The sequence below is a fragment of the Microcaecilia unicolor genome, chromosome 7 (genome assembly GCF_901765095.1).
Source record: "Microcaecilia unicolor chromosome 7, aMicUni1.1, whole genome shotgun sequence".
Classification (NCBI taxonomy): Eukaryota; Metazoa; Chordata; class Amphibia; order Gymnophiona; family Siphonopidae; genus Microcaecilia; species Microcaecilia unicolor.
The window spans coordinates 94,923,180-94,933,541 of NC_044037.1; the positions used below are offsets into that span (position 1 = coordinate 94,923,180).

The 10,362-nt window shown below is 42.4% G+C and overlaps 1 protein-coding gene across 1 annotated transcript; it reads right to left on the bottom strand.

Moving 5' to 3' along the window:
• Positions 1–9,171: 9,171 nt before the first annotated feature.
• LOC115475023 (olfactory receptor 1019-like) lies at positions 9,172–10,146 on the bottom strand. The gene has a single exon (XM_030210762.1). The coding sequence runs from the start codon at positions 10,144–10,146 to the stop codon at positions 9,172–9,174; it is 975 nt and encodes a 324-aa protein (XP_030066622.1).
• Between the last annotated feature and the right edge of the window lie 216 nt (positions 10,147–10,362).

Below are 10,362 nucleotides of genomic sequence, written 5' to 3' on the forward strand. Positions count from 1 at the left end.
GCAAATAATTTAAACTAGATATTCATAAGTATGTCCTTACCTTGCTTTCTGTTTGTATTGATAGAGCATTCTTTGAAGTGGCTTAAGTGAAAAAGTCTAAACTGAGATTTCCTGTGACTGTTAATTGTGCTTTATACTGATACTATGGTAACTTTAAAATAGTCCCTTTAAATGCTAGCCTATAGAGAACTGTAACAGAGACTTTATCAGAATAAGAAGGAATTGAAGTGTGATTACTTCAACTGATGGGATGGTAAAGGGTGAAGCCTTTAAATACATAGGATAGCATGGAATATCTGGCTTAGCCTCCACATGTCCTTAGAACTCTCCATAGGTTTACATTCACAACAGCCATGCTTCAGGATACCCACCAGGAGGAAATGAAGCATGCAAAAGTACAGAGGTGGTAGGTGAGGAAGGTATTATATATGTTGCCTCCTCAGGAAGGTACTATGTATGAAGCCTGTGTATTTCCCTTCCTTTGCCCTTTAGGAGGGGTAAACACTTCAGCCCTTAGACAAATTCTCCTTGCTTCGAGAAAACTCTTTGGCTGGAAAAGAGAGACAATCAGACTTAGATTAGGCACAACCATGCAAAATGTTTATTGGTATTTCTCTTAGTCTGTACAAAAGTGATTGTTCTCTCTGGAGCAGTTTTGTCACTCAGCCAGCAAAATGCTCAGACTGAGCTACAAGGCTGTACAGTTTGTTCCTCTTACACACTTTCCTACACACTCTAAGATTCATTTCCTCTAAAACATGTGATTCTTGTTATTCATACTTATTGTACATAAAAGGGTATTTCCTGTTTTCTTCATTATACATAATAGATTATTTTCTTGTATTTTTTTACCAACTTCTCCTGTTCCAATACACGTGCACACTTACTGCTCACTGGACATTCCCTTATCCCATACACGTGCTCCCTTCATGCAGGCTACAGCAAACAAGTTGCATGAAACACCTGGCTCCTTCTTCCCTAAACATATATTTGTGGAGAAACATCTCATTCTTTGGAGGGTCCTCAGCGTCTCTCACCATCAAGGTTCTATCAGTTCTTTAGAGGCCATATATGGGTCATACAGCTTCAATTCTTTATGAATTTCTCCTTGTCATATGATTTACTAGAAGTACACAACACTTACTATTTACAGGAAAACAAAACTTATGCACTCTATGTACAAGCAGAAGTAGGGAGAAATAAACGTATGCCTTCTGTGTATAGGCAGCAATAGCAATAGGGAGGTATATACACCTGCTGAAGGGGAGAAAAGCAAAGGTAGCAATTCCTTTAAGAAAGTACATGGCTCGAAATTGAAAGGGAGGTCAAGGATCTGTAGGATGAAAATAAGTAATTAGGGCAATAATTATTCCCTGATAAAACTTATTACAAGGTTTCCGCTCAGTCTAGGGGAAATATAATAAAGAAACCTTGTGCTGACATCCTGCCAGTGTTTTGTTCTTCGCCAAAAAAAAAAACCCAAAGCCACGTCACAGATGATAATTGTATTATTTATTACAGGTAGAAAAATAGACACTCTACAATAGCTTATATGCAATATAATATCTCTTACTGATAGGCACACTAACAAAATATATTATCTAACTACACTCTGATTATCCTGAGACTACGTACTGTAATGATTAGAACAGTACAAATGATATCCTAATGATCCTTATGAAACTTATCACATCTTATGCAAAATACACATTAGCAGCTGTCCCTGACCAAGAGCTGACATAAACCAGTCGTACTTAGATAAAACCACTGCCTAACCCCAGACCAGGAAATATATCACTGTGATCTTACCACACTGTCCTGATGACAGCTTCGGATAAGACCGGAGCAGAATCTCCCCAGACGCTATCTTAGCTGTCTGTGTCTTATGTAGTGCAGGTCTTTCTCAGCAAACAAGCAGGTTCCCATCTCTCCTTTGGTTATCAGAGCCAATATCTCTGCCACAGGTATTTGCACCAGTTATGCAGGTCACAAGTTTGGTATCATACAGTCTCTAGCTCACCCCGAGCCTTGCTGGATTTCTCAGTTCCTTCACAGGTACCCCTCCTCCGAGGGTCTCCGACTAACTTGCTTCTCTCAATCTCCCCACGTTCTTCAGACCTCTCTTTCGGGTGATAGCCTGGACCAATTCTCCTCCCATACAGTACAGTGCATGGGTTAGAAGACCTTGGAGATGGTAACTTCTGGTGCCATGAGTATGACTCCCTTCCCAGCGTCTCAGAGATAGAAGGGGGATGTTTGGAACACAGAATGTCCTTGGCTTCAGCAAGCCTGTCAGTGATTTTCCACAAGCTGAAGCTGGATCTTGCTGACACAGAGATGTTGCAGCAGCCATCTTATTATACCCAGATGTCATAGGCTTGTATAGGCCAAGACCAGCTTAGGCTATATCACAGGGAAATACCCCTACAGATCCTAAGGTGAGGTGCATTTTTACAGCAGTTAAAGCTGTTTGGGAAGCCAGTGGAGCTGTCCAATGCTTACTTTACTTTACTGGGACCATATATTCCACTAACACCTTGAAATGTTCAGAGCAGATTACATTATAAGAAAGCCAGTAGCAGTATACTGGGATGATTGTTACATATTAAACATAGTACATAGTTACATAGGGATCCTTTTACTAAGGCGTGTAGGCACCTATCCTGCTTATTTTTGAAGGAGAAGGCCGGCCATCTTCCGACACAAATAGAGAGATGGCCAGCCATCTCCTAAACCCAGCCAAATCGGTATAATGGAAAGCCGATTTTGGCCGGCTTCAACTGCTTTCCATTGCAGGGCCAGCCAAAGTTCAAGGGGGCATGTCAGCAGAGTACCAAGGGCGGGACGGGAGCATGGTTACGAGATGGCCGGCTTCAGACGATAATGGAAAAAAGAAGGTCGGCTCTGACGAGCACTTGGCCGGCTTTACTTGGTCCATTTATTTTTAGGACCAAGCCTCAAAAAAGTGCCCCAACTGACCAGAAGACCACCGGAGGGAATCGGGGATCACCTCCCCTTACTCCCCCAGTGGTCACCAACCCCCTCCCACCCAAAATAGAAAACATTTTTTTGCCAGCCTCTATGCCAGCCTTAAATGTCATACCCAGCTCCATGACAGCACTATGCAGGTCCCTGGAACAGTTTTTAGTGGGTACTGCAGTGCACTTCAGGCAGGCGGACCCAGGCCCATCCCCACCTCCTCCTACCTGTTACACTTGTAGTGGTAAATGGGAGCCCTCCAAAACCCACCCAAACCCACTGTACCCACATCTAGGTGCGCCCCCTCACCCATAAGGGCTATGGTAGTGGTGTACAGTTGTGGGTAGTGGGTTTGGGGGTTTTGGGGGGGCTCAGCACACAAGGTAAGGGAGCTATGCACCTGGGAGCAATTTCTGAAGTCCACTGCAGTGCTCCCTAGGGTGCCCGGTTGGTGTCCTAGCATGTGAGGGGGACCAGTGCACTATGAATGCTGGCTCCTCCCACGACCAAATGGCTTGGATTTGGCCGGGTTTGAGATGGCCGCCATTAATTTCCATTTTTGGCGGAAACCAATGGCGGCGATCTCTAAGGCTGGCCATCTCTAATGCCGGCCCAAATGTTCAGATTTGGCCAGCCCCGACCGTATTATTGAAATGAAAGATGGCCGGCCATCTTGTTTTGATAATACGGTCGGGTATGCCGCTTTGTGGGGCCGGCGATAGAGATGGCCAGCCCCGTTCAATTATTCCCCTCCATATGCATCAAATTGGAACTACCGTCCAGCTACTGTGTGCCCCGAGTGGTAATTCCAATTTTTATGTGTCCAAAACACGCGGCAGAAAATATTTTCTATTTTCTACCACATGGCGTTAACGGGTGGTAATCAGCAGTGTACGCAAGCTGATGATTACCACCCAGTTAACACGTGAGACTTTACAGCTAAGTCAATGGGTGGTGATAAGGTCTCAGGCCGAAAATGGATGCGCGCCAAATTTTATTTTCCCATATATCCAATTTTGCCTCCCCCCCCCCCTCCCAAAAAAAGGGCCTTTGTTGCAGGTGCGCTGAAAAGCATTGTTATATGGTGAACAAAATGTTAACATATAAACATTGATTAGGTGGAGGGCATAATTGAACGGGGCGGCCAAGTTTTCATGAAGGCGTCCTCGCAGGACGGCTCCGTAAAGGGGCGGGGCAAACCGTATTATCGAAACAAGATGGACGTCCATCTTTCACTATGGTAGTGGTGCACCATCTTTCACTATGGTAGTGGTGCACAGTTGTGGGTTTTGGGGGCTCAGCTGAGCCCCAAAACCCACAACTGTGCACCACTACCATAGCCCTTAGGGATGAAGGGAGGCACCTAGATGTGGGTACAGTGGGTTTGTGGTGGGTTTTGGAGGGCTCACATTTACCACCACAAGTGTAACAGGTAGGGGGGGATGGGCCTGGGTGCACCTGGCTGAAGTACACTGCACCCACTACTACTGCTCCAGGTATCTGCATACTGCTGTGATGGACCTGAGTATGGCATTTGAGGCTGGCATAGAGGCTGACAAAAAAGTATTTTTAAAGATATTTTTAAGGGTGGTCAGTGACCACTGGGGGAGTAAGGGGGGGGTGATTCCTGATTTCCTCTGGTGGTCATCTGGTCAGTTTGGGCACCTTTTTGATGCTTGGTCGTAAAAAAAAATGGACCAAGTAAAGTCGCCCAAGTGTTCATCAGGGATGTCCTTCTTTTTTCCATTATCAGCCGAGGACGCCCATCTCCTAAGCACGCCCCAGTCCCGCCTTCGCTACACTGCTGACATGCCCCTCGGGAACTTTGGTCATTCTTGTGATGGAAAGCAGTTGAGGGTGCCCAAAATCAGCTTTCGATTATGCCGATTTGGGCGACCTTGCAAGAAGGACGCCCATCTACTGATTTGTGTTGGAAGATGGGCACCCTTCTATTTCAAAAGTTCACCTCATAGTGAAATAAAGACTAACATAGTGAATTCTTGTGATGTTAACTGAGATTCTGAGTCTAACATATAAGTCTGGTCATTATGCGTGTAGGCGGATTCTGTATTAAGATTGTGTCAATACATATTTCCTAAATAGTACAGATTTTATGGCCTTGTGAAAATGATCATAGTAGTGAGTGTTAAATGTAGATATTGGCAAGGAGTTCCATATCTTGGCTGCTTGATAGGGGAAAAGGCTAGAGATAGGAGGAAAAGCTGATACTCTAAATGTTTATTATGCTGACATTTTTCTTAGTTAGACATTATCCGCCTTAGATATCATATCAGCTTATAGATAGTGTACGTGTGGGGGAAAGGAGGATTTGAGGACAAAATATTGTCACTTATGCATGTACACATATACTTACCCATGACAGAGATCAACTAAGTGCTATTCTGTAACAGTTCATGTAAGTGGCATAGCATGTAAATGCAAGGGGGACATATACGGTACATGGATGAAGTATGGGTGGGACATGAGTAAGGCTCCCACTTGCATGTGCAGCTTAAAGAATACTATTTGTGTACCTGACACAATTACATGGCCACAGTTATGCCGAGGTTGGTCTTGGGTCTGTTCTGTCCCAGGAAGTGGACAGGGAACAGCACCCAGTGGCCTACATCTTCCAGAAGCTGTTTCCGAGATAGAAAATTTATGTGGTGATTGAGAAGGAGGCTCTAGCTGTCAAATGGGCCCTGGAAATGTTCCAATATTACCTGTTGGGGCAACACTTCCTACTAGTTACCTACCATCAACCCCTTCAGTGGATGGCTCGACATAAAGTCACAAATGCGCATATCATGCACTGGTTCCTTAGCCTCCAACCCTTTAGCTTTTGGGTGAGACATCGGGTGGGCCAAGATCATGCTAACGCTGATTTTATGTCTTGGAAAAATGGACTCTGATATGGCAGGAGCTCAACTGGACAGGGTTGAGCTGAGAGGCAGAGTATATGAGGGGGTATATAGAACACGGCCCCTCACCCTTGAGGATAGTCCCTCAGATAGCCTGAGCCACCTTAAAACCCATAGTCCTGCTTAGAGAGGAAGTGAGATGAGAGGGGTGAAGCTGAGGGGCAGACACCAGGCAGAATAAAAGGTGGGGCCAGACTGGGGTTAAGGAGGCCCAGGGAAGGAAGAACTGAAGCTCCAGCATACGCCTCTACAACATATATCTAGCAACCATAACCTGGCTGAGGTAAGCTAGCTTTTTGATGTGAACCCAATACTTTCCTAAGTGAAAGTATTGGGTTTACTACTAGAGCACTAATTTCAGAAAGAACTCCTCTCAGAAACAAATTCACTGAGGGCTAAATGAAGAAATGGGCTTTTATGAAATTGCCCACCCTATACATGGATAACAGTAATCACATGGAGAGAAAAAGTAGGTAATAATCAGACAAAGGGTAGTACTTAAACACATTTTATTGCATTATAGAGGTAAGGAAATGGATAAAATAAAATAAATCAATCAAGAACACATTTCACATTAGCAGTTATATTGTACTATAGTTCAATAGGAACAATTATTACAACATTAAAGGAGTAATTCTATAAAGAAGGCACTAATATTTATGCAGCAAATATCTATTTTATATATGTGCATGAACTTAATGTTGTGTGCTATTCTGTAAATGTGTATATATTTTACAGGTAGGCGTTCACAGGGGCAGCATATGGGCAGAATTCAAACTTATATCCGTAATTTATAGAATACTTGTGTTTCTCCTGAATGTAGAATACTAGCTCTTTGGCTGGCATATGAGCTCAAGCCTAATCACATATTCACATATGTACCCAAGGATGTTAGTATTCTACAAAATAAAATAGGCACCTAATTTCCTTTATAGAATAGGCTCCAATCAGCATATATGTAAGCTCAATTTTATTAAGATAAGTACGTGTCTACTTTTCTTTATAAAATACTAGCATAAGTTGCCAAATATGCCTGCATTGCATGCATGGATATTTGTACCAGCCCTGAAGCTGGTATAAATGTCCACACCTATATTTTTGAGGTACACATGTAAATTATAGTCCTTTATAATCTAGGCACAAACTTGCCACATAAACCAAACTCCAACCATTTCTGTGTCCACTGGCAAAATATGCACCTTGGTGCCACAGTTCATACTATTATGCCATTGTTATTCTATAGAGTGGCCACATACAGGTGGGAATGGCTTTGTAGAATTATCTGCTATATATATCTATATATATCTTATGTCTCCACCCCCTTCATTAACTCAAAGGGGATCCTTCTTCCTTAGTATGAATCCTTTCAGCAACAATGAACTTCAACTGAAGCATACAAATCACAGCAAATTTCTGGATTCTTACAGGCAAACCCCTGTGCCCCTGGTAACTTTTGAGGTGTCTCTTTTCCCAGAGCCAAAAGGAGTTTTGATGCACCCCATACATTTGCACATGTGAATGCATATAAAGGTCTCATCACCGAGCTGCTGGTAGTCTGTTCTCTGCTAAAGAACAAGTGTCCTGTTACAGGAGCTGCAGCAGAGTCTCTGAACAAATGGATCCTCTTTCATACTGTGGAGCACAATGCACTTGTCCCGTACTGTTCTAGCGCTATTTTAAGAGAGCTGTTTGGAACAGCACAGGGCTTTCGATCATCTGGGCATCAGGGGGGAGGTTATCAATGTGGATTACCATTAAGTCGTGTTATTTTACTGTTATTAGTAACTAGGTCTCTATGCATAAAATAAGATCTATTCTAAAAAAAGAAAAAAGCATGAATTAGTGGTAAAATAACACATCTTAATGGTAGCCCCCATTGATAACTACATCCCTCATTGCACTGTCTATCAAAAGCAAGGAAAACCTTTCTATACCCAGCTTGAAAGCCCCCAGAGTTTCCAGGTCTCTCAAGCATAAGTGTGCCTACTTTAGGTGTATGCACTGCTCTGTTCTGTTTGCTAAACTGAAAAAAAAATTATAGTTTCTGTTTAGCTAGATATTATTTTACTTAGAGCTCTAGCTGTGTACTGGTCTTCTGAAGGAGATGTTACTGTCTCTGAAGGATTCAGTGACATTTTCTTCCCCTTAGTTCAGAGTGGCTGTCTTTCAGTGTGCTTCCATACATCCCCTTTACACAAGCTGTCTCCTTTTCTCTGGCTGCTGAGTAGTTTGCAGCACAAATTCCACCCACTGCAACCCTGTGACTCTTGGCAGGCTCATAGCACCCTTGAAACTGACTTCATGCCTACTGCAGCTCTCTGCTGGGTAAAGTCTCTTCTGGGAGACTCTCCTTAGGCCTCAGCTCCTCTAACTGGTCCTTCACTGGCTGCATTTCCTGAGCCCTTCCTTCAGCTTACAGTTCTTCACTTTCCCAGGCACTACAGCACAACTCTGGAGCAGCTTAGTTCTTCTAGCTCCTGCTCAACTTTTTTCTCTCTTTCCGTTATATGCAGTAGTGGGGGTTCTTCTTAAAACCTCTGTTTCAACTCCTCTCCGGACCTCGGGCTTTTTGTCTCCTACTTCTGGACTTCACTGGCTTTCATGTTTCTTTGTTATTTTCTTTCTTCCTTTGTCAGTTCTTCTCGAAGCACTATAAGGCCCTCTCACATCTTTTTTCCTCAGAGCTGTAGAGGGTGCTGGAAAAATATGTCTATCTTCCTCTGGTTTCTTATTGTCTGATGAAGTTTCTTTTTCTTGGACATGAGCTAGTACCTTGTGGATCTTCCCATCCCTATGTCTACTGCTGCGGTTGCAATTTTCCACCTCCTCCTTTTCATTTGTTTATAAAAGGTCAGAGTACAAATGCATTTACACTTTGTTTGGATCAGGTGTACATTATGCAAAAGTATTTCTGCACTATAGGAAATCATAGTACAAGCCTATGTTATAAATGCAGAGCTGCCAAGTTACCCATTCTAGGAGGGCAACCTTTTGGCTGGTCCTAGATTTTTGCCAACCTCATCCCGGTGCATCATGGGACCTGCAGCATTGATTTCAATGGATAGAATAATAGACTACAAATACTACACTGTTATGTGATGAGGGTTTAAAACTAGGACCGGCAAAAAAGTCTCCCTCCTGGAATGGGTACCTTGGCAACTCTGTAAACATATATGGACACCTATATCATCGTTATAAAATATGTAATAAGCAACCTATTTAACAACTCATATAGACACTCACCTATGAAATTACCACCCATACTGTTTACTCACTGTTGAAATGTGTGCAAGATTTTAGAAGAAAAGAAAATAGTTCTTCTGGTTGTTTTCCATAAAGTTTCTTTCAGTTCCTTATTTCTCAAACTATAAATCAAGGGGTTAAGCAGTGGAATTGCAGTTATATACACTACAGTAAGCAGTTTGTTAAGATCCATAGAGTAATCAGACTTGGGTCTCATGTACACACCAAAAGAGGTCCCATAAAATAATAGAACAACAGTGAGGTGAGAGGAACAGGTAGAAAAGGCCTTTTGTCTACCCTTAGCAGAGTGGATTTTTAATATGGCAGAAATAATGTACACATATGATATAATTGTTAATATGAGTGGGGTAAAACCTAAAAGTGGACCATCAATATAAGTTAAAGTTTCAATGACATAGGTCCCTGAGCATGACAAACTCATCAATGCTGTTATGTCACAGAAGAAATGGTTAATTTCATTGGAGCTACAGAAAAATAACTGTGATATTAAAGTAACATAAGAGACTGGATTTAAAAATGCAATTGTCCATGAAACAATGGCTAGAATAATGCAGACTTTCTTGTTCATGATAATGGTGTAATGCAAGGGTTTGCAGATTGCAACATAGCGATCATAAGCCATGGTGGTAAGAAGATAGAACTCAACATTGCTACAGGCCAGGAACAGGTACATCTGGATCATACACTGCATGAAAGAAATGGTCTTATTCTGTGCTATGAGCACTGCTAACAATTTAGGCACTGTGACAGTCACGTAACAGATTTCAAGGAAGGACAAGTTGCTCAGGAAGAAGAACATGGGGCTATGCAGATGGGAATCAGAGCACACTGTGACTATAATAAGAAGATTCCCTGACAAGCACATCAAATAAATAATCAAAAACACAAGGAAAAAGAGGGGCTGCATCTCAGGAAACTCAAAGAATCCCAGAATGATGAATTCTGTAACCTTGGTGTGATTCATCTTTTTTATTTCTCCCATTCTGATAGTTGTTGGAATAAGAAAGGCAAAACAGAAAATTAAAACAAATATATCTAAAGGCTTGACATTATAGCAGGACGTCTATGTAGGGAGTGCAAACAGTTGCCTACTTTAAGTCTATTTGATAAAGACGATATAGACACCTGTGTGCCTTTATTAAGAAGGATCCCAGATCCAGCCACAATAGTGCACAAATGCCAATACACAAATTTACAC